The sequence below is a fragment of the Harpia harpyja genome, chromosome Z, assembly GCF_026419915.1.
Source record: "Harpia harpyja isolate bHarHar1 chromosome Z, bHarHar1 primary haplotype, whole genome shotgun sequence".
In the NCBI taxonomy this organism is placed as follows: domain Eukaryota; kingdom Metazoa; phylum Chordata; class Aves; order Accipitriformes; family Accipitridae; genus Harpia; species Harpia harpyja.
The window spans coordinates 52,509,203-52,534,914 of NC_068969.1; the positions used below are offsets into that span (position 1 = coordinate 52,509,203).

A 25,712-nucleotide genomic window follows, 5' to 3' on the forward strand; every position below is an offset into this window, starting at 1 on the left:
CAGTCTTTACATTAAGAAGGGATTACAGAAATCAAAGAAATTGCATCAAAGTCTGGTGAAAATGGCACTTATTAGAGAGATTGGTTTCATTCAAAGTAAAGCATAAAGTAGCTTTATACTATCTGCTTTAAAATGCAACTTGTATTTAGAATGTAATATTTTATTTTTAATATAAAGGGAACAGAGCCCTAGATCATGTTAAAGAAACAGTATAAAGCTTGCATATGCCTCTAGATTCCTGCATTGCTCTTAACTGGAAATGGTTGTAGATTTTGCTTTGTTGTTGGTGTGCAGAATAGGCATGTTTGCTTTTCATTGCCTAGCTTCTTAACACAATTCTGGCTTCAAGAGAAACGTGTGGTGTAACATCCTCAAAACTGCAGAGCTCCAGCTCTGAAGTTCTCAGCCTGTTTCAACTTGTCCTTTCCCTTCTACCCACTAGGTTACTCCTTCTTTCAATACCTTCTGATATACCAAAGGTAAACAGAAGTGACAGCCAAACTGTGAGTGAGGATCACAGAGATATTAACTCCAGAAATTGCCAAAAAATTCAAATAAAATTGATTTTTTTCTTGTAAAATTGTATTTTGAATTGTAGCTATTCCTAAGAGCAATGTTACTAGAATTGATCTTCCACCTGATTACAGAAGCAAGTGAATAAACACAACCTGTAAATACCAAATAAAATGAGAGAGCTTGATACAAATATTTTACGTTTATTGGAAGAGTACAGTAAAAAGGGGACTGCAGACTCATTAGTGGTAACTGGTCCATAGGAAAAGACAAAGGACTATTCAAAAAAGGTCTGCAGTTTACAGGAATAATGAAATTCTGTTTTGTAACAGCCTAGGAAAATAAAAAGTTAGCTTGAGTTCAAAAGTGTAACTTTAAAGTATATAAAAAATTGGCAAATAAATAAAGTTAAAATGCAGATCTATTTAAAATTATAAAGGACAGACAACTGGGAAGTGTATTACATAGTTATAATTTCCAGACTTGCTTAAAAGCCAGATAAACTCACAAATGTTGTTTCCTTTTTTTTTTTTACATGTGTACTTTTGGGAAGAAGCACCCATTTCCAGTGTTATGTATTATCGATCTGTTTCACAAATATATTATTTTTAAACAATAAAGAGTATAAAAGGTGCTTTACCTGTTATTAAACTTGCTGGTGCATACTTTGGCACAAAATTGAATACAAATCTAAACACATTTGCAAACAGTATATGTGCCCACCCAAGGTTACTGGTGTCAAAAGCTTTGCGTGTGCTAGCAGGTCAGTAAACCAACCTTCTCTTCTTCCCCAGCACCCCTCCTCCATCTCCAGCTGCCTACAGTTACACAAAGGAAAAGTAACACATGCAACTGAAAAAGCAGCAGTCCAAGTTTCATCTCTGGAAGTCATTTGAACATGCATGTAACTACACACTCCTTTAACAGAAGGGACGAGACAGATATTTATTGTTGGCTTTCAGTCCTCAAAATTTCTTTGTAGGAGTCTGCCTGCCTTTTGTGTCCTGTGTGATGAGTCTGTATCATAACTTTTTTGCTATTACGTGTTTTTAGCATTTTAGTGAAAATTAGGTGGGAAGCTTGGTGGAAAAAACAAGTTAACTTGTCAGTTACAGGTAATGATACAATTAACAGCAGAAACAGATATGTTTATTCTAGTTGTTCAATCTACTGAAGACTTTGAATCTATGCCATAACCAAGTAGGAGGTGGAAGGAAGGAAAATAATGCAGAGAATCCCCATTGCATATTGCATTTCTGCATTTCATGACAAAGAAAAAAAATTCACTATTTCTCCTTAAGCACTACAACTTCAGGTGATTTAAAGAATTAGCCACACTCAGAGATACAGGAAACTTCCAGTCTCCAGTGGAAGTGGACTATAGTGACTTATAGCGAGTGCAGGCATATTATAAAGAGGGGCCATGCAGACTGCAAGGCCTTCTCTATGGCATCCTGGCTGCATCCACGCTACGTATCAGAATCGCTGACAGCACCTGAATTGGCTACTTGAACTCAGCAGTTCCCTTCCCTGATAAACTAGAGAGGAGGGAAGGTGCAGTTCTGCCTTCCTATTGAGTTCAAGCCAAATACAAATATTACTATTGCAGAGATATCTTGAGCAAGGAATACTGCTGTTCAAACTGTATAACAGGTTTTAATTGAAGCAATTACTTTAGTGACATTTAAAATGTATTAAGCCATATCAACTCAGACACCTAGTGAAAGATCAGTTCCCTGTAGACTTTTACTAACTTAGCAATGCTTATCTTCTGAAGCTGCAAGTCTCAGCACTTCATGGTGGTGGTGGGGGTATAATTATCAGTATAAGTAAATGTTATGTGATGTACAGAAGTCAAATTTCCAACAGCAAAATGGATGACAGTAATGAAAATTAACACTGTTTGGAAAGGTCTGTTCAGAAGAAGGAAGTTTACAACGAGGCTTAGTTGGAATTAAGTCACTGCTTTTAAAGATATTGTTTGGATCTGGTCTGACAGCAAAATCATTCCTTTTCCAAGGAATGTATTTACCTTTATATTGTTCCCTAGTAGGAGCAGGATGCTCTGTATTGTAAACAGGAAGTCAGGAACGTTGTTTTTCTGATGTCTTTTACAATGTGGACAATTCACGATATATTTAGGGTTTTTAACTTGATTAAAAATATGATCTGAACAATGTGCTTCACCTTGATCCACAGTTACTTCAATTTCCATACAAACACACTGCCACAGGTATCAAGTTATAACATCACTACAATATTTTTGAGTCAAACATAAGCAGGGATATATTTAAACTTTTCTGTCACAAGAGTAACTTTTTGGAAGTAAGTGGAAGGGCACCATTTGTGGTACATGGAGCCATCATAATTAGGAAATGTTTGGGAGATGCAACAGGCCAGATTATTACAGCAGAGCTCACCTAGAACTGTAAGCTTACTGCAGCCCTTTTTAAAGAGCAGAAAGATTCTTTAGGGATTGAAGCAAAAGATCAGAGTGAAGTAGTTTACATATCAGTAATCCAACAATTTTGTATTACTACTGCATTTAACAATTACGGAATTCTTTATATGTTGAGGAAGACTGAGCTGACTGTATACAAAGACAGTAGTGTGGATCTATTTTTTTTAGTGGTGGAAACTTCTGGCTCATACTTTCAACATGTGTAATCGGGAAGGAATCACTGATCAATCTGATTTTTCTTTTAAAAAGCATAGTTGCCTTAAATTGGTGAAGGGTTTCAATGGAGAAGCATGCACTGTCTCTCTTACTGTACACAGAAAACTTAAGTTATGTACTTATCTATAAACATTTATATTTCTAAAACTAGATGACAACTCCAAATAGTAGCAATTTAGGAACACTTTTTTCCAAGCCTTCTTTGCTAGTAGCAATGTGAGTCCTAGGTTATCATAGTGGTTCACAGGTCGTATTTATCTATAAACACAAAGCCAGTTATTACAAGTTTTATTTACAAAGCATTCAATTCTGGGAGGATAGAGGAAGAAAGAATGTAGTTCATGGCTCTTCTGTGTTTTCACTTTATGACCTCTGTCAACTATATTTGAAGGCTTTATTTATCCATTTTTTGTAAGTGTGGCTAACATTTTTTGATTTAGAAAAGGCATACATAATCTGAGATCTATAAATGAATGACCCTCGCATAGTCATAATCTGAAACAGCTGCAAAATAACAATGCATGTAGCTAACAATCTAATTAGTCCCTCATCTCACAGAAAAAAACCCCAAACCATCTGAACATTCTAATTTAAGTCCTGCCTAGACGATGTCTGATAAAATGGTGTTCTAAAACAGCTAATAATATACAACTTCCTGAAAATGAAACAACTCAGAGTTAACACCCAAGTTCTATACCTGGACATACACTCCAGTCAGAATTTTATGTCAAAGAGACAGAGTGACATAACAGGGACTTAAGGGTAACTTACAGTTATTGGTGGAGGGAACAGCAAATATATCTCTGAACCTTCCTGTTTTTTAGATTAGTAGTAAGACTGAAATACAGAAATGGCTTTTCTTTGACAGAGAACCAAAACCAAGTTGGCTTCTAGAGTCAAAGCTGTGAAATGTTGGGGGATTAGCTGCTGATTTAAAGACAATGTCTAGCTTCCAGCTCCTGTTCTATGTGGTGCTTATTATAATGAACACAATGACTCTGATAACTGAATGTGGAAGTTAAGGAAAATGTGGGAACTACCAGGCAGAACTTGCTGGACTGTTCCGTGAGGGAGTCTTCCCTTCCTTGGTCTGAAAGTAAAGTTGGGTGTTAATAATGCATTAATATGCAATGCTGAAAAGTATGTAAGAGCTGGAAATCACACGTGCATTATCAGTTTCAGGAAACTGTGGCAATACTTGAAAGACCATTCAGAATGTGACAAGTGAAAGGATTCTTCTGTTTCAACTTGAAGCTTTCAGCTTTGTAAGATTTTTTTCAGTTTTTTAGAAAGGAAAGCTATCCTGGGGGAATTCTAGTACAAGATTACAAAAAATATTCTTTCCTGAAGTTACTCTTAAAGAAGCTTGATGCATTTTTCTTCTAAGTTGTTACTGATGATTGTTTAAGGACTGCTTTTTTTACAGTGAATCTGCAGAAGGAAACTAGAAGAAAATATTTTTAATAGAGTTGATGTTCCAAATTTACCAGATTACTCTTAAAAACTCATGGCTGTTTGGAACTTCAGGAATACTGGACTTGCTTGGTACTTTCTAATTACTAATTAAAGTCCTGTACTCCTGAAAGGGAAGGACTGCATGAATATGATTCTAAGAAGAAAAAATATGTACCTCGGTTAGTAGTAAGAGTATTCTTCCCTTCGTATTCTTCCCTCCACATATCCTGACTTGCCTAGCAAGAATGCTTCCAACAATATCACATGTCCTTTTGTGCTTTAGGGAAAAAAAATTAATTGGTGAACTCTTCTTTTAATAGCAAACTATTTTATGCTCAGTCGTAAAAATGTTACAAATCAAAGTGCACTGGCATAACAAAAATTTCTGTTGCCTACAAACAGGACAGCTGTTATAGGAAGTGGATTTTCTCAATTAGCCTCTTTCTTTTTATTCCACCTTTATAATGAGTTATCATTATTTGTGACAACCAGCCATTTTCAGAGCTACTGCTCTCGAATATCATATTTGATGACACTATTTACACACTAACTCATGTCTTCAAATATTGCACTGTTTCAAGTGAGTCAGTGGCACTGCCATTTAGAGGATATGACAGCAAGAATAATGGAAACAGGGCTAGTAGTTAATCACTATTGCTAATACCCGTGCAGCAGCACATTTGGAAAAATTTGGGGAGGGGGGAAACATTTCTAAATGCTTCTGAGAGTTGGTTACTCTGTAAGCACAAGAAAGTGTTTTTTTCTTTAGAACCTCTATGAAGGGTGCAAAAGGGATAACTAAATAGTTATAAGAGATAACAAATGGATAACTTCATAGTTTTAGTGATGTGCATTAAGTTTTAGTGATGTGCTTGTGGGATTTGAGGAAGCATAACAGGTGGTCAAAGACATAGATGAAAAAATACTGAAGTATGAATAACCTAATATTTCCTTAACCAGTTTTCAGTTTCTCATCAAGAAGATCAGGCTTACTTTACAAACTGCAGTTCTTACTGACAGCCTTCTAGTGATGCATGTTCCAATAACAACTTCCAATAAAAATATTAGGCAACTCTGCAAAAAGGCAGATTTTTGTTAAGAAGAAATGCAATATAACTGTAGTTGCTAAATGAAAAACTAGTTCATTGGTTTAATTAGAAACTAATGAAAATGTACATTTCAAAGAGAATGTCTTTGTGGGATGCTGACTCTACAAGATCACACTGTGCTGAAGCAAGGTGTGTTGCCAGACAAGACACTTTTCACTATTTTACTTTCCATAAAATTGAAATGCTTAGGAATCCTCATGATTTCATTGATGACTGAACTCTGAAGCTAATATGCATGCTTAATTTCTACTGATAATAAACTAATGATGCATTTTTTTCCCTCAAAACAATCTTTCTTAAAATGATGAATGCAATTCCTTGGAAAAAGATGAAAATAACAGATAACCTGTTGAATTCAATCTCACGTAACAGGCTGAGGTACCTCTACTTGACCCTTAACAATATTCAGAGCATCTCCCCATTTAACAGCATAAAAAATTGAGCATTCCCTCAGGGTGCCCTGTTGGGACAGTGCTGGTATAAGAACCTACCTGAAACACTACACTTGCAAAAGAGACCGAGTTTTAACTTTTTTGTAGGTTCTCTAGGATAAACATGGTACATGAACCAAATGACCAGTATCTATCTGGCTAACCTATGAATAATGTAAGACTGAGTCATCAGAAGTCCACAGAAAGCAGAAATGGCACCTCTGGTTCTTGAATACCACATCTTTCTTTTAAATTTCATTGTATGGCAGGTTTGTTTGTGAACTCCCCTGTGAGAAGTTTACAAAAACTTAAACACAGTATCTATAGGTACGGATTCCACTTCCTAAATTGCATAATTGCAATAATTACAAGTGAGACATGATGAACAAGTTCTGCCAGAAACTGCCAAATTAATGATAAGAAAACAGTTTAAATAATTGAAGAGACATGAACCTGTGTTTAGATTTATTCTATACCTATAAACTCATTCTGGTACTCTCCCAAAGAGTTATTATTTTTGAACTGACCTGATGCCTACTTCAGGAATAATAACAAATTTTCTTGCTGCTGTAGAAATCGCGTGTTTTAAAAAGTCTTTGAATTTAAACAGAAGTGTGGTATGAATTATGAATGTTAACTATTTCAGAATAAAACATGAGTACAATTTTTATCTTTATGTGAGAGTCAAGATGACTGGTTAATTTAAGACAAATAAAACAGTATTTTATTTTATAAAAATAAACCAGTATTTCTTTGCTGTCAAAAGGGCATATAGCAAAGAAATAGTTTATCTCTTTAATAACAGAATATTAACTCTCCATAGAAGCTATGAATGCTGACAGAGGAGACACTGTTATCCTTACTTGCAGACTTCAGTGATGCATACATAAGGATCTGCAGTTGGATGAATCTTGGATATTTCCAAATGATTGTGGAACATTCCTTAAATCTTAGTATGCTTGCATTTGCATTAGCATGCTAGCAAATTAAGGCACAAACTTTGTGTACTACTTAAAAGCATACAAACTAACAAGAATATTTCCCATTGCTCTTGAAAAATATCTTTGGGCTACTTGGAAGTACAGAAGTAAATATATCCAGTATGCTTATAAGGAAGTTTAAATTTATGCCATCAAGTCTTCCAAGCACTATAGCTTCATGGGTATGTATATGCTTCCTTAGCTCCAAGAAAAAAAATCACTTAAGAAATGCCAGAAGCACTCACCATTCCTTATACTTGGATGCTGACAGTTCCACCTCAAATGCAGGTGATGTGCTCCAGCACGATGATTCATTGTTTTATTTGGACTCTAACTCCAATGTAATAGACAAACTCTTCTAGACAACAGATATTTTGGTCACACATAGCCCTTAAACATTACCACTCAGTACTACTATAAATACACTTTAGAGAGCAAAAATGTTGTGGACAATAGTCACCTTAACAGAAATAAAAATGTAATGTAGCCACTGGCTTCACTACATCTCTATCCAACTGTAATAATAAAAATATAGGGCTAATTAACATTCCAGATGCTGTGTTACTTACAATCCTTGTTTCTTACTTGCATTAGCAGCAACTGGCATCCCTTGATCTGAAAAATTTTAAGCAACTTAACTCTGGAACTCAGACCAGGATACTGTAACTTGTTCCTATTTCTATGTAGGGCCCTAGAAAATAATTCCAGCTGCAAAGAGGACCCAGAGCCAGAGTAACAAACTGTGCCTTTCCTCTCACCCCCTATCTAGTAAGTTTTTACTCTTTCTGGTGGAATTTTTTTTTATATATACAAGGTTTTTACTCCTGGTGGCATTTAAAACTTGCCTGTCCCCAGTCTTTTGAAATCTGATTGCAATGACTTAAAAAAGTTAGAAGTTAGTATTTCTACTCTGCCTTGCTCAGCCTGTCACAGGGTTTAAACATACTTCTTTTTTTTGGTTTCTTGAACAATTTCCTTATGCCATACAGAAGTAGTATTTTTCTTTGGACACTAAGCATGGAATGTACCCTTGCTTAGCATAAACTTTTGTAGACTCCAGCTGCATTCTGAGATTTATTACAAATTTAAGGAAAAAAATCCGGATCAAAAGCAAATCAAGCAATTCACATTCTTTAACTCCTCTAAGATCAACAATATTTGTTATCTGCTGCTGTTATCTGCTGCTCTCATTTGTAAACCTCTTTCTGTTGGCCTGCTGCTTTTACATATTCTTTGAAAGGCAGATGATTTGCAGTATTTCTTAACATGTGTAGTCAAGACTTGATACTGTTTTTTTTGTTTCTTGAACAAACATAGGTCATTGTAAAGGAGACATATTACTGAATTCTGATGGCTTTCTAGGAAGAAAAGGTGTGGCTTAAGTAAATCACATCAAAAGTCAGAAGTATTTACTACAGTATGGTAAGAAATGCACAAGTAACTCAATTTTCTACACAAGAAAATTCTGGATTTCACTGTTCAGTAAGCACATTTGCATCCAGAATCTAACTGACCTTCATCCTTAAAGTATCACTTAAAAATATCAGTTGCAGAAAGAATTTAAAAAATATAAAAGTTTCTAGTTGAAATACTTGTCAAAACTGTCTTCAGTTTTAAGGTCAACATGTATGATAGTCACCACATTAGAGTGCTGCTGGTGCTGACGTACGGGACAGGCATAGCTGAGTGAGAACACAGCTCAAAGTAGAAAACATCTGAAAAATGTCACTAGCAGTTACTTGCTGTAAAACAGATAAAAGCCACAGTCCCTTAAATCTATAGTATGTGCTTTTCTATTTACACGTAACCTAAATGACAATATTACTGTGACTGGATATATAGCATTTCGCAGTACATGTCTTTAATGCAGGTGTAGGCATCATTCAAGATGATACACATGTATATAAAAAACCCAATTAATTTCAAAGTAATCCTAGAAGAATATTGCAAATAATGTTGTATAAACGCATAGTGTTTGAGGGGAAAAAAATACTTCACTGGAAAATGAAGTCCCACACATTGAGTTTGGCACTTGTTTATCACTATGTCACCTTCTTTTTGATTGAAGACAGCTCTTTCTGAATCTCACTGAATTTTGGCCGGTTTTCTGGTTTGTAGTCCCAGCACCTCTGCATTATTTTATATATTTCTTCTGGACATTTTTGCGGTGCTGACATTCGGTAGCCTGGTACACAAAAAAAGGGGGAAAATGTTTAGCATTGAAAACTGATGCATATTGACAAATCTAAAAAGATACAAGTGAAGTTCAAGATCATTGCATTAAAAAAGATCTTCAGGGTAATATGAGGAAAGTCTTCAATGCATAACCTATACAAGACAGATAATTATTGAACTAATCAAAGCTCAGGTACCAATGACATTTAAGTTGGGCATGGTAAATTGTCAGTACACTTGTCATCCCTAAGGGCAGCAACCTGGATAGATTTGTTTCCTGTCTTAGGAAGTAGCTACTCTCTAAGTTTTAATCCTGTTCCCATTTTTCCCCCACTGAGGAAACTGATAATAAATTTTAAGAGGGGAGTAAATTTCTTTGCTCTTTCTCAAAATGGAACAACTTGTATTCTCATGCTTTTTCCCTTTTTTGTCTCCTTAAGAAGTTCCCTTCCCACTTGCATTTTATCCATTTATTCTTCCTCCCTCCTGTTTTCTTAACTTTTATATTTTCCATCATCTTAAATCTCTTATTCTTCTGGTTTGCTAAGATAGGCAGTGGCCTTCCACAGCTCTCTGCTGCCATCAACTGAAGGAGGTCTCTGACTTGGTGATAAGCTGGAGAATGAGCAATCAGTTAAGTAAATTAGCAGCTAATCATTCAGAAGACACAGATAAGTGGCTGTTCCAGCGTATGGTCCATACCCTGGACCAAAGAGATGTACTCACAGCAATGAAGGCAACTTCCCAATGAGTAGGAAGTTGGGCAAAAATGCCAGGAGGACTGCATGGATGAACAAGGAGTGCCTGGACAAATTCAAACACAAAAAACAGGTAATGTGGGAGGAATACAGAAACATTGTCTGGGCATCCAGAGATGAAGTTAGGAAAGCTAAAGCCCAAATGGGATTGAATCTGGCCAGGGATGTCAAAGACAACAAGAAGGGCTTCTGTAAGTACATAGGTGATGAAAGAAAGTCTAGGGACAATGTGGGCGCAATGCTGAATGAGGTAGGGCACCTGGTGACACAGGACATGGAAAAGGCTGAGGTACCGAATGCCGCTTTCACCTCAGTCTTAACTAGCAAGACCTGCCTTCAGGAATCCCAGGCCTCAGAGACCAGGGAGAAAGTCTGGAGCAAGGAAGATGCACACTTGGTGGAAAAGGATCTGGTCAGGGAATACTTAAGCAAAATGGACTTATGTAAGTCCACAGGCCCTGATGGGATGCACCCATGAGAGCTGAGGGAGTTGGCTGATGTCACTGCAAAGCCACTCTCAATAATCTTTCATTCATCATGGTGACTGGGAGAAGTGCCTGCGGACTAAAGTAAAGCAAATGTCACTCCTGTCTTCAAGGAGGATCCAGGGAACTACAGGCTGGCCAGCCTCACCTTGATCCCTGGGAAGGTGATGGAGCAGCTAATCCTGGAAACAATTTCCAGGCACATGAAGGACAAGAAAGTCATCAGGAGTAGTCAGCATGGATTTGCCAAGGGGAAGTCATGCTTGACCAACCTGATCACCTTCTGTGATGAAATGACTGGCTTGGTAGATGAGGGGAGAGCAGTGGATATTGTCTACCTCAGTAGCCTAAGTAAGGCTTTCAACACTGCCTGCTGTAAAATCCTCACAAAGAAGGGCTGGATGAGCTGACAGTGAGGTGGACTGAAAACTGGCTGAAAGGGTGGTCCCAGAGGGAGTTGGTCAGTGGCACAAAGTCTAGTTGGAGGCCAGTAACTACTGGTGCACCCCAAGGGTCAATACTGGGTTCAATCTTATTTAACATCTTCATTAATGATCTTGATAACAGGGCAGAGTACACTCTCAGCAAGTCTGCAGATGACAGCAAACTTGGAGGAGGGGCTGATACACCAGAGGGTCCTCCTGCTGTCCAGAGGGACCTGGACAGGTTGGAGAAATGGGCTGACAGGAACCTCATGCAGTTTAACAAGGGGAATTGCAAAGTCCTGCACCTGGGGAGGAAGAACCCCAGACACCAGTACATGCTGGGGGCTGCCCAGCTGGAAAGCAGCCTAGCAGAAAGGGGATCCTCGTGGACACCAAGGGTTGAACATGCACCAGCAATATGTCCTTGTGGCAAAAAAGGCTAATTGTATCCTGGGCTACATTAAAAGAAGTCTCACCAGCAGGTCAAGGGTGATGATCTGTCCCCTCTGCTCAGCACTGGTGAGGCCACACCTGGAGTACTGTGTCCAGTGCTGGGCTCCCCAGTACAAGAAAGCACTGGAGAGAATCCCATGAAGGGCCAGCAAGACGATGAAGGGACTGGAGCATCTCTCCTGTGAGGACAGGCTGAGAGAGCTGGGACTGTTCAGCCTGGAGAAGAGAAGGCTCAGGGGATCTCATCAATGCATACAAACACCTGCAGGGAGGGTGCCAAGAGGACGGAGCCAGGCTCTTTTCTGTGGTGCCCAGTGACAGGACCAGAGGCAATGGGCACAGACTGAAACACAGGAGGTTCCCTCTGAACATCAGGAAACACTCTTTCACTGTCAGGGCAACCAAGCTCTGGCACAGGTAGCCCAGGGAGGTTGTAGAATCTCCCTCCCTGGAGATATGCAAAAGCCATCTGGGAATGGTCCTGGGCACCCAGCTCTAGGTGATTGGGCTTGAGCAGAAGGGTTGGACCAGATGACATCCAGAGGTTCCCACAGACCTCAGTCATTCTGTGACTCTGTGATTCTATGAACTGTTTACCCTATGTAGGTTTCTGAACAAATGATAGGCAGTGGACCATAAAGTGAGTTGGCACATAGGACTATACAGCTAAATGCAGCTCCGTGACTCCAGACTTACTGCACAGGTCTCTGCATCTCTCTTTCTAAAGCAGAGTATAAATGACACTGGCCTCATACAACAGGTAAATCTGTGAAATATTTTTCCTTTGTTATATTGCATGCATCTGCTCTAGGTGCCGGATTAATGCATGTAACTTCAAAGGAGAATGGCTGGACTCTAGGACACTTAGAGTCAAGATAATACGAAACTATGTAAAAATTCTTTCCTTCACAAAGTTTCCCCTAGAAACTAGTTCTTCAAAACAGTGACAGTAGCAACTACTTTTTGTCCTTAAAGTGAAGTGATTCTATATAGTTATTTAGAATTGAAATTATCCTAGTTTAAAGCAAACATTCAAGTGACTTAATTCACTGAAGGCTCTTGCTGATTAAGTAATTGAGATAGGTAAGATCAGGAAGAAAATCTGGAGTGTCTTAGTTGACTATTCTAACAGAATTGCTATTACGTACTGAAAACCAAGAAAACAGGCTGATAAAAGAAATGGAAATTCCATTAAAAAAAAAAAAGAAAAAGAATTGCTGACGGGTGACAGGACTATTTTCCCCACAGTATAAATAGCTGAAAAAGCATGACCATACTTCTAAACCTTTGAATTTTATCAGTTGCAAGAGGTTATTATTCTCAGTGGATTAAAAGAGAATCTCACTACTTAGGTAGTACGACTCGTTTTTACAAACACTCCTCTGGTCTGGAAATCATTGGATTTTTTGACTTGGCCTTTTAAGGAGAAACTTTGATGGTAATTTACAGTGCTTATAACAAACACTGGCAATTTGTATAAATTAGCAAACTAGTTGTTTGGTTTTTTTTTTAAATCATTTAGCAGTTTTACTAGCTTAGAACCTGTTTATGAATTACACAGTAGTACTACGTAGAGGAGGAACAGTTCTGAAACACCGCTGAAGATGATGAAAATAAATCAAAGTCCTGAAATCCTGCTCACAGTTATTTGCTACTTTAAATAAAAGCCTTTTGATTATTTTGTAAAAGAGAAATGTGGCTTTCAACGCTAAACTAGCTTACCATTCTCCACCATAATTGCTAAATTTTTGCCTGAAGTGCTTTAATAGAGAAGATGGAATGATACAGATTTTTAATTCTGGCAGTTTAGAATATTTATACCTGCATTAGCATAATCTTAAATAATTCATTCTGGGCAAGCCCCTACTTTGCACAGCAGTAAATCCTTCCTCTCCATCCCACCTTTTAGTTCTGCAATAATGAAAGTCAGCATGCTGTAAGTCTTCTGTCCTATACTGGTCAGTATATTCCTTTTTTCAAGACACCTATATATCACACTACCCCTCCCAGAAATCTAGATTCAGCAATTAAAAAATCTCATAACATTTTTGCTAATGTTGCTGGATAACTCGTATGTTATTTCTTTGCTATTTTATACTGTATGTACTACATCCTTATGGATCTATTCAGTATTTCTTTCATTCCCTATGAATAACTACCTTTCTCGACTTGTTCTCGTGCTTGTTGGTTGGTCATTCCAGGGTACGGACATACTCCTAAACTGAAGGTCTCCCACAGAAGGATTCCAAAGCTCCATACATCACTCTCAGATGTGTATCTCCCTAAGAAAAGGAGAGAAAAGCCTCAGCTTAATGTACAGAGAAATTAATGTTTCAGATAATTATGGCCCCAAATTTTCTGTAAACTGTTACATTGGATAGCTTTAAGCAGAACAAAGCTGTAGCTACTAATAATACATTCTGCAGATATCATAGTCTCCTGTATTTCAAATAATAAACATATTATCTTAAGGTCAATACCTAGGAATAATATAAGCTAACATAAAGTTCTACAATTTGACAGACCTTACCATGTCAATTATTTTTCATGCAAGTTAAGAATAGCCTTCCTTCTTAATGTACAAATGGTTTTTTTTTCTTTTAATATAAAAGGACAGAAAAATGTCAGTTTTCTCCCTTTTTTATTATCACTTTCAATTCAAAAGATACTTTTAAAAAAATCACCTTTCCCAGTTCCCTAATATAGCATGGCAATGAGTATTTTGAGAGGAGCTACCATCAACATAGTTTGGAACTGCAAACAGGGCCTGGTTTTCACACTTTGAGAAGCTGTTCTCTGAAAATGAAAGTATAGTTGCTTCAACTTGTTTAATTTGGACCCTGAAGACCTGAGGCACCCAATCAGTTAAAGAAAAAGAAAAAAAAAAATCTGGCCTGCTCGTTCCATTATCTTCAACTATGCTTCAGAGATAGCAAAATAGATAATTGATAGATAATTGAATTCCAAACATCTTTGTGTAATGAAAGCTTTATATTATAGGAGAAGGATAGATCTTGGAGCAGATATTTCTATTGTCCCTGATGGATTCACATTAAGAAGGACGGATTCACATCAGAAAGTTAAGGGTCCTAGCTCTTTGCAGCAGGATCTGTGAAAATGCTATCTTAAAACCATTTTCAACATTACTTTCAACATTTTTTATGACCGTTTTTCTTTGTTCCATACTATTACATTGTATATGTGTGTCTTTATTCTTTAAAATACACACATGCTTGTGAATGTATTATTTGTTCATCTCTAATCATTAAACAAAACAAACTAAGCCACTTCTGACTAGAAAAAAGGAAAATACATGTAAATTACAGTGACAGTTGGGTGATATGACAACTGTTCTGACATCAGAAAGTTCAGTTTACTGTTAAACCAAGTATCACTTCCAGCTGCGCTACATCAGCTTGTGTGCCTCGTAGATGGCAATTATGGACATTCACTAAGCTCTTTGTAGTAAGATTAGTTTTCTTGTCTATGTATCAACTCTCTTCAGAGTTTGGCATCCAGTAATTTAACATTTTTCACTGAAATCATTCAGTAGATACAAGATAGGTGATTAGGTTTTTTTAATGAAAGTACAAGTTCTGCACAGTTAATTATCTTTTCCACTATGACATTATCTGGGCAAAAAAAAGGCCTGTTCATTCACAAAAAAACCCCTCCACAGTGATTTATTAACATGACAAACAACTCAAAAATGTTGTACTGGAAAAACATACATATTAAATGCATATGTTAATTTTCAGAGAATAGGAAGCAAAAATACCCTACACTTGGCCTAAACATGTGATTTTATTAGGAGCTTTTCAAACATTTTTTTCCACTAGCTGGAAGTGATGGAAATCATATAGCTCCAAGCAAAAATAACAGTATGGAATGGCACTGAACAGCACCTACTGAACCAAAGATTCAATCTCCCACAAGCTCTAGTAGCATCAGGATTTCACTTATGACTTCAGGTACAACTCCCTAACCCCTCCATTTGCCCTAATCTGGTTTCTAGACTTCACAACTTGCGGGTTTTTTAATTCAAAAATCTTTTTGTGACTGCTATTAATTTGTCATATACAGTGAATCCAGAAAAGACTGAAAAAATAACCTTTTACATAGTTTCTTAAGCACTGTATCATTCATGTAATAGCCAAACGACCCTATCCCTCCTTTTCTTCCCACCCTTAAATCTTGCCATTACGAACTGACACGGACAGTGGTTGCCAACTAGTTTTGAAATATTGCAGATTTAGTTCTATTTCACTCTGACATCCTTAAATACCTTCAGCCTTACCTGTACAAATTAATGCAATACTTATGACCATATTATTAGGATGGTAAATAGAAAAACATGAACAATTATTTTTACTCACATCTTTCAAGGGAATGGAAAAAAAGATCCTTCAAAACCACACAGAAAACTTCTATGACATTTTGAAAGTTGAATGTTAGACTGCTGAACACATTAACAAATGTTTGAGAGAGCTTATTTTCCAAACACTACAGAAAATCACTTAAAGCTGCTTCAGTATGTATGCATTTTAGGAAACACAAAATAAATAAATGTTAATCAACTATCCTCTCCTCTCCTGTACTATGCAGAAAAAAGACTCAAAAATACAAAGTGAAGGTGTTGTCACAAAAGCCTGTTTCCTGCTTTCATGTAGTCCGCTGGACTGCATGTGGCTATGAAGGATAGGCTTCCATTATATATCAAATAAACTGTATGCATTTCTGAAATAACAAAAATAAAAATTCAAAACACCTTTTATTGTGGAACAAACACCCAAAATAGAAACGTGTGTTCCCCAGTGAACACTAGCAACACTAACACATCTTAGAATAACTGATAATGCAGGATCAATTACGGTAACTAAATTTATTATTAGCCTCCCAAAGAGAAGATCTGCTTTATTGTGTTATGGCATTAACTCATGCAAAAGCGCTAATGAGATGAAGCATTTTGCTATCAATCATAAGTCACAAACTCATGATTTCCAACGTATGATTTAAAAAAAAAAAGCTTTAAGAGATGGCAGAAATATTTATAGACACTTCAGATGAAGAATTTAAAACAATTTTTTTCTAAGTACTCAGCTAAAGAACTAGTTAAGAGAACTATATCTAAAACATGGCATCATTCCTTTAATATGCTGCTTCTTCACAGACCACTTTACTTAAAAGAACTTATTTTTCTAGTTTCATGTAAGTTAAAAAGCTAAATATAGCACCTTCTGTCCCTGTTCTGGAATTATTACCCATGTAGTGTGGACCACTTCCCTCAATCAGAAATAATGGATTTTCTCCCCCAATATAATAGCCTAGCAATATATAAAAATGCAGGTTAAAAAAAGCAGCAGTTAAGAATATAAATCAGTGACTGTACTTTTCTCCGGTACAATAATTTATCTAAGAGTGTTCTAGTATGTTAACACTTCATACTGTTTTCAAAGAGGTGCTAGAACAATCACTGCCATAAATATGCAGAACTTGCCATTCATTTTGCTAGTGATTATGATTTACATGACTGCCTACGTAGTCTACTAGAATGAGTCAGCAACATAACCAAAGCATTATCTTATTGCTGCATAATAGCAATTTTGATGTTGCTGCCTTATTCTTTTTGAAGTCAAATCAGTATTTTATACTTAACTTAAATAATACTGAAACAGTAAAATTACTTTAAATATTATGGATTTGAACTGGGACCTAGGAATATGTATATATACTCAAATATTGCCCACGGTGTAGTCCTGGTGCTCCTTATGCTACTTTTGATTTTTATTTTTTTCTTCTCCAAGAATATACAACTATGTCCTTACCATAGTTGAGAGCTTCTGGAGCAGTCCACTTGATAGGAATCTGCTTTAGGCCCGATGATGAGTACACACCATCATCCTCTTGCCGGGACATTCCAAAATCGCTTATTTTCAAAATGTTGCTTTCACCTACCAAGCAGTTCCTTGCAGCCAGGTCTCTAAGAACAAGAAATAAACCCACATATTTTTACAGATTTGAAAGAACTAAAAGCCATTTAAAATGGCTGAGCCCCTCAGCCAAGATGGTGGCACCTCTCAGACAACATATTTAAGAAAGGGTAAAAATGCTGCATAGCAGTTGTGGTAAAGACGAGTGAGAGAGGAAAAAAAATATTGTGCAATATTGTGTTCCCCAAGTTGAGTCTGTTTTGCTGTGACAGTAATTGGTGAATGATCTCCCTGTCTTTATCCTGACCCTCAAGTTTTCTGTCTTATTTTCTCCCCTGTCCTGTTGATGAGGGGGAGTGAGAGAGCAGCTGGCTGGGCATCTGGCAGCCAGCCAAAGTCAACCGACCACAACTGCCCTCTGAGGTCACAGAAATAAACCTGCAGATTAACAAATCAGATTTTACACAAAATGAAACAGAATTTCAAGAAGCACCCTGAAACATGCTCCCATAGTAATGAAAGACAGTGAAAACCAGAGAACTGGCTCCACCTTCTCTCTGCTCATATTATCTTAGCATTAGAGTTTCCATCAAAACCAAAAAGCTACTCAGTATTACAGGAAAAGGAATTTTGGCTCGGTGATATGAGAAGTTCAGAAAATCAACAGCCTTCCTTTCCCTCCCTCCATCTCAAACATGTTTTTATAGATTAGGAGACAGCCTGTAGTAATACCTGATAAAAGACCTACTGTGCCTTCTCTACAGCATACATTTGGAATAATGATATATGCTAATAATGTATTAGTAACATACTATATTACATTTAATGTTTTCACAATGTATTAAAATACTACCTAATAAAATATATATTATTATTCCCATCTTAATGTAATAAAATACATGAAGTTTTTGAAGGGGGAAAAATGTTAAGCAACAGAATTAAATCTATAACATTAGGACCATCATGGGTAAAGTATTTTTAAACTAAATTTACAATGTTTGTTTTCTGCTTAAACAGCTAATATGCTCACAAATGGCTTGTCTTACGTGGATATTCCAGAATAACTATACTAGCTTAAATGTTTTGGATTGGACCTGTAGCATAGTTTTGAAGTGAATCCCCTGAGCACTTAATGCACATTCATTGGTTTCAAAAAATGATTTCGGTGCATGCAAACTAGATTACTCTTGGAAGAAACTAACCTAGAACTCTGCCCATGGTGTGCATGAAATTTGTTTCTACAGCTAATGCAGTAAGAAGGCTCTGAACCAATGACAAACAGCTTCAAACTCTATGCATGGTGGATTGAACTATATTTAGTCTAAAGTAAAAGTCTTGAGCCACATACGAGGATGTTAAAGCTCATATATCTACAATTCCTTTGACCAACTAATCCATATTAATATTGCAGTACATTATTTGATATGTATACAGAGCCTGTGTTTGAGCATAAATACTGTAGCTTGATTTAAGAATTTTAACGTATTTGACTCACACAACTTCTCTGCCACTAAGAACATTTATTGCTCTTGAGCTTCATGCTACAGTGATATAAATGCAGTTATTCTTGCAGTTAGAGAAGATGGACCACTTAAAAACAAGTCTGAAGTCACAGTGTCCAGCTGAAGATAAGCACAAATGTATAAAACAGCTCAATATGCACTATGTTACATAGATGTTAGCATGTGGTATTGTTTGGTGAAAGTAACTGAGCTGCAAACCAAAATCAAATTGTTACTGCTTATACTCAAGTCTGTAAAAAGTATCACCATGAAACTTCAGGAATTTATGGCTTAGGTTCCAATCGTACTTTAGTCGTTAGGTTTTTTATTGTTTTACTCAATATAGTCTAGATTTTGTGACAGATGCACATAACGAGTGGAAAAAGTAATGAAGTCATATGTCAAAGAAAATTTACAGAGTTCATTAAAATCACAGACATCTTCCTACCAGAGTCTGACCTAGCATTTGAACAAGTTCTGGGTCAGATTAAGAAAAAGCTATATACTGAGCTGTCTTAGATTTATTCCTCATACATATGTCTGATTATTAGGGAATATATATTGTAAACAGTACACAGTATGATGCTTGTAAACAGAGATCACACTCAGTTCACATAATTTTTGTCTGTTTTGTATGTGACAGTTTTCTTTTTCTTTCAGACTCATCTAGAGGAATTGTTTTTCATCATTACTGAAAATTTACAAAAACACTTCTATGAAAATCAAACTGGTACTTGAGAAAGTTGGTAAAGATTGTTCAGGATATGTTCAGGTTATATGTAAGTTAGCACTAGATATTCTGAAAGACCACAGACACACAATGTCTTTGCTTCATGAAACAGTGGTTTTCAAGCTGTCTATTAGCTGGCAGCGGGTCGCAGAATGATACGATTCAAGCTACAAGTGCCAAGGGAGGAATCATGGGCCAGTGGTTAGCTAATGGCCCACAACTTGTGCGGGTGGACACAACTGTCAAGTCCGCCATCAATCTTTCCAGGCAAATTGCTTCTTTCTTTTTGTTTCAGTTTGTATCGAATAGAGAAGCATTTTCATTGCTAACTTCCAGAGTATCAATAAAATTTTATGAAATAGTGAGTGCCAAGCTATTAACAATAAGACAGAAAAGGATGCATTATGATAAAACTTAACTTACTAATAAAGCTACAAAGAGCAAAGTAAATGTAGCAGTGCTGGTTACGAGTCTCACAGTATTAATACTTCTTGCTGCTTCTAGCTAAAACTCTATTTTTGAAGCTATAATACTATGTATTACTTTTAATACATCATTTGTGTTAATAAAGCCTTTTGAGCACTTAATATGTTTACTTCTGACTTCAGCAAATCTGCTTTTTTCCTTTCTCATGTGTACAGCAGGCTCTCTCACATATTTAGAAAATACTTTTTATGTGATTTTTTTTTTTCCCCTTTTTCTCCACTTCAGTCATAGCCTTTTTTAAAGGACTTTTGTAATTCCCCTCTCAGGCACTTAGTTTTGTTTTCACAATTCTTGTGACGAGTTGGTTCTTGGAGTACACAGAAACCACCAATGTTTAGCAGATCCAGTGATATTTACAATCATGCTAAATCCTGCCAAAAGTTCTGTTACTTTGCACTTTTAATAACTTGCCATTCAGTGGGGTGAAACAGTAAGAGTACAATTTCATTCTCATTGTTCCACCACCAGCCACTTCAGATTCTGCAGTTACATCCACTGTAGATGTATTTTTCAGGTTCTTTTTTTCCCCGTTCTCTTACTTGTGATTTCTTCACAGTGTCTATTTGACTAACATTTATTATTTAATTCCTCAGGCTTATAAATGTCCTGAAAGTTACAGTACCTTGTTAGTATTTCTGCTGTCATTTTACATCTGTTTCATATCCTAAGTGATTTGTCGCTGAATTTTCCAGATTCCCTTACATGTATTTGCATACTTAAAAGCATTTTTAAAACCATTGTTACACTGAAGGCTATAGCTACATCAAGCTTTTTATTATTATTATTAATGTGAGGGTTTGGTTAAGATTTTTCAATATTTTTCAAACACCTTCTTCATTGTTTCTCCTCATGTCTGACAGTCTTCTTTAAAAGGATGTTCATATTTTTCAGTCTAGATACAAGAGAAAATTACCAAAAATGCATTTTGGTCACTGTGTTTTATTACAGAATTTATAGACAGAATCTGAAAAAAAGGGCATCAAAAAGTATTACTTCCATGGCTTTAAATTAATAACTAACAGCTTTAATTTTCTTCCAGTTTCCAGGATTCTAATTCATTTCACTTTGCTACAGATAAAAGGAAAGAGCTCTAGTACAATAGTGTTAAGTGGCTTATAAAAAACCCTTTACATCTTAACTTTCCATACGAAATATACACAATGGTGTTTCATTCAAGTATGGATGATAGATGACATGAGTGAGGGAAAACAATAAAATATAAATATATAGGGCTGATGACCGAAAACAACTATGAGGAGTCATTATTACAGATAACTTCAGTGTTAAATAGTTGTAGTTAAACATGACAATTTCTAGATGGCCTTTTTTAAACCAAAATCAGCTGTGCTCTACTTGTCTTCTTTTCCCTAAAAAACAAATTATGTTCCATTTGTTTTCTCTTCCTTCTCCTTAATGTTCCTGAAAGCTAACATCCACAAGAAGTACCGATATCGTTGCATGGAATTAGGGGTCTCTCTCTGCTTGGGGCATTGTTTTTTTTTCTCATACAGCATTTGGTACTTGCTGCAGCAATCTCATAAAATCAGTATTTATATTTAACATAGAATCCAAGAAAAGATTCTTTATTTCATATTGTGAAAGCTGTATAAATTGGGCACAAATTACACTGAGCTGCTACAGAACAAGCTCTTAGTAAAAGAAAAGCTGACTCTCACTATTTAATACCAAGATTATGTAAGTTCCTAGTGCTATTAGAAACAAAGCACCCTCCCCCCAAATACTAAGGAATAAAAATTAATATGCAAATAGGAAATTTTGTTTTTAATCACTGTTGTACAGTTCCTATAAACACAAACAGGGCATTGACTAGGAATAACTAATATGGCTTGAATATACTGAAACTGCAAGAGATAGCTCATAAGACTTTTGCTAAAAATCCAATAACCAGTTAAAGAGGAAGTAGAGGCAATTTCTCTGTGCTAGGAGTTGTTACCACTTCGATTCATGTCTGTCAGTAAAGACACAAACCTCATAAACTTTTCTCTAAGGACACTCTTATACCCCCTACCTACTTCATTCCACCACCCCAAAAGAACTACACAGCAAGTAATACCTAGTATTTCAATGGAATTCCACCAATTAAAGCAAATCAAAGCAAGAGAGTAAACTCCTCATTACTAAACCAGCACGACAGATTGCCTCACTGAACTAATTAGTCATTTTATATCCCCTCCCTGGATCATGCAGTTAAAATACTCTTAGGTGATAAAAGCAAGTAATTAATTAGTGAACAGGATCAGTTTAGATCCTCTGCACATTTAATTCAATGAAAACAGTCTATTACCTGATCAAAAAAGGAGGGGGTGCAAGCATGTAAGTGAAACTGTTGCTTTCATGGACTATAAGAGACTACGTCTCCTTCAAACACCTGAGGCAATTGCCAGTGGTGTCTAAATCAAAACACACCTATTTCAGAACTTTCTTGGTATGCATATGCTGCTACTTTTGCTACATGTGGTGAACAGAGCAAATAGTATGTGCCTAATAAGAGACTGGGAAAATATTAGAGGGTCAGAAGCACATCTTTCCATGTATTCTATGTTGTATTCCCCCTTTACACTTTGTTTTACTTATTTCTTCGTATTATTTTAAGCTATCACATTATGAATACTAATGGAGCAATATTAACTACAATGCTAATCATTTCTCTCAGTTCCTCATATAACACAAGTCCATCTTCACAGATGAACAGTGCTAGGGAACCAGAGAAAGCCCAAGTTAGATGTAGTAGTGTTTTCTCAATAAGGTAAGGTGTTCTGCTTGCTATCCATAGTTTTGGATACCGCTCAGTTCTTCTCAACTATAAAATGAGAAAATTCTCCCACTTCATAGCATTAGGGACATTCAACTACTCCCTCTAAAGCACTCTGCAATTTTCATAAAGACTAAAAAGTTTTTGCAAAAAGAACTCAAAAGAAAAAAAGTAACAAACCCCCAAATAATTGTATTCAGTAGCTGAACACAAGCACTGTATCTAAAAATGCCTTTCTTCCACAGAACCTTTACTTCCTCCACCTGTAAGAGTAAACGTCTCCTACATTCCAGAAATAGTCTGCATTGCACTGCTCACTCTCATTGTCATGATACTAAGAGCTATCACATAAAATGCTTTATAGCAACTTGGTGAACATATTCCTGTGAACTAAGGTTAGTGAGATCACATTAATCAAAAGAAAATATAAAAGCCCAATAAAGCTGAAGCATCTAAATTACTTTAATACACTGTAACATGGTCTAACTAAAAATTGGCTGGTAAGTTGGTGAACAAAGAATCTATTCATACATGTCAGATTTCTCCAAAATAACAAAACTATATTCCAATACAAAATATGCTCCTTAGATACTAGGAGCAGTTGTAAGGGTTTTTAAAAATGCTGTAAGGATAAATGTGCTGTTGAGGATCACAGTGTTCCTGTTCAAAATTCCAAACATCTATGCATTATTATTGCCATCCCCACCCTCAAAAAACGTACTTGGTAACTGCTATGTTTCTGATTTTCTCAAAGTGCTTTGCTCAATATGTGATAGATTGTGGCAAGGGTCACAGTCGTAGATGATGGAAAGCTACAGCATCCCATTCAGAACTGCAGAGTGGGATGCATTTGGTTCACAAGGACAAAGCATACCGCTTCATCTGTTGAGGACTGTACAGCTCAGTAAGGAAATCACCGCTTGCAGAGAACTTAACCCTCAGTCCCACCCCACAAACCTTCATGCTATTTACATTCCTATGGCTACATTTTTTGAAAAAGTGACAGCTGTCCTGGACTGTACAAATACAGCAAGAAGAAAATTCTTAATGAACTGCTGTACAGAAAAATATATTCACTTTTTCTGTACCAGTGTTCATTACTGCAAATGCCTTCACATACACATACTTGAAAATAAAATTAAGATATGTCAGATTAAAAGTTTACTTATTGTACAGTCATTTCTGATGAACAAGTATTGTATGAAAATCAGTGGATTATATTCATTTTTATAGTCTGCAAAATGGTCAATTGCTAATGAGTAACTACACAATTACAGTAAGGTATACTTTGAGGTAGGTACAAATATTGGGCATATTAAGTTAGATACATTATTTAATTATTTTTGTAGAGGAGTAGCAGATTTCGAACAGAATACTTTCCCCAATACGTTTATGTTTCAGAGTCAAACTTTCTGTTTTACTTCTTGACCATGACAGAGATCACTCATACCTCAAAGGGCATAAAGTGCCCCTTTGGCGGTACAAAAGGGAAGCACAAATGCTATATATATAACGTTATCACTTCTCACAGTTGTAGTTTTGGTCTTCTAATACTTGGTGTTTGATATAAAGAAGTCTAGTTCTTGGAGTTGAATAATTGCATTAAGTATGAATCTCAATTTTCATTAAAAAAGAAACTGTTTAAGATGGATGACTGTGAAGAAGAGACTGGAAATTAGTTTGGAGATAAAAGAGGAATAAAAAGAAACCCAAGCTTCCTATTTTCTGAATGTTTTGCATTTTTAAGTGATGCAGTATTTTTTTAAATAACAAGATTGGTAATTCTATATAGAAGAGAGTTGAGCTGATTCCGACTCCTGCTTGAAGCACAACAAGGTCACTCCTGCATCTTGGAGCCTTCACACCTTCTGCTTTGGGTACATTTTTACTAGGAAGAAACCTAGGCTGCTGTCACACATTATATGGCGCTTGTCACCTACAGAGGTAATAACAGAGGAAAATTAAGCAATTGTAAACTTAGCGTTTACAGCCCAGAGATGGCTCAAGGGACTATACAGATCTACTGACACATTATAAAACTTTTATCGTCTTTTGAGTTTTATTCAGGTAAGTTACTACATGTCCTCCATTTTCCTAGTAGGACAAGGTTTCTGTACCAGCTATTTTAAAAGAGATAAAGATGGGCATAGTAGACAATGAGCAGTTCCTGAAGAGAATCAAAGCACTGGACTACGAAGAGCGAAATGAAGCAATAAATCGACGCATAATCTATTCCTCCCAGCTTTTTCCTGTTTCTGAGGTTTTTTTCACAATGCCTGCTTCTGGGACAGAAACATTCCTATCAGCATTCCTATCTAAATTTCTTCATCTCCATTTTTTCTCAACTTTTTTAGAACTTGATAGTTATTGTCTGAATTTTTCTGAACAATTATTTTGATGAAAACTGCATCATAGTAATTTTAGTCTATAATAGTCGTCTTTTTGCATTGATATCCCTGTAGATTTTTATAACCCATTTTTCCTGTGCACTGCTGATTACATGTAATGTGCTGAGCAAAATGTGAAACTTACAAATGGCTAATGTTTTTTTTTTCCCCCTAGTACTTCATTTATATCTTGAAACAAAGGTTTGCAATTCAATTTCTTTTGTGTGCCTATTTATTTCATTTGTTTGGCAGGAAAGCTTACCTTGTCTTTGTCCAATGTGAATAACTTAACAGAGGACATTATTACTCTGCAATTTTACACTAATACTCAACCTTCTAGAGGTAGCTGTTTTTTCCTTTCTAAAGTTATGGGAACCAAAGATTTACATAGCATACGTTTTATAGCCATGAGAAAGCCCTTTACAAATTAAGTTTGTATGACT

General features: G+C 36.3%; 1 protein-coding gene across 8 annotated transcripts in view; it reads right to left on the bottom strand.

Moving 5' to 3' along the window:
• Nucleotides 1–700: 700 nt before the first annotated feature.
• FER (FER tyrosine kinase) overlaps nucleotides 701–25,712 on the bottom strand; it is a 203,377-nt gene continuing 178,365 nt past the window's right edge. For all 8 annotated transcript variants that reach the window (XM_052779075.1, XM_052779081.1, XM_052779079.1 and 5 more), the window contains 3 exons: nucleotides 17,287–17,441; nucleotides 13,621–13,743; nucleotides 701–9,350 (listed from right to left, as the gene is read on the bottom strand). In XM_052779075.1, coding sequence (XP_052635035.1) covers nucleotides 9,208–9,350; nucleotides 13,621–13,743; nucleotides 17,287–17,441 — 421 coding nt within the window. In that variant the 3' untranslated portion in view covers nucleotides 701–9,207. The remainder of the gene's footprint in view (nucleotides 9,351–13,620; nucleotides 13,744–17,286; nucleotides 17,442–25,712) is intronic.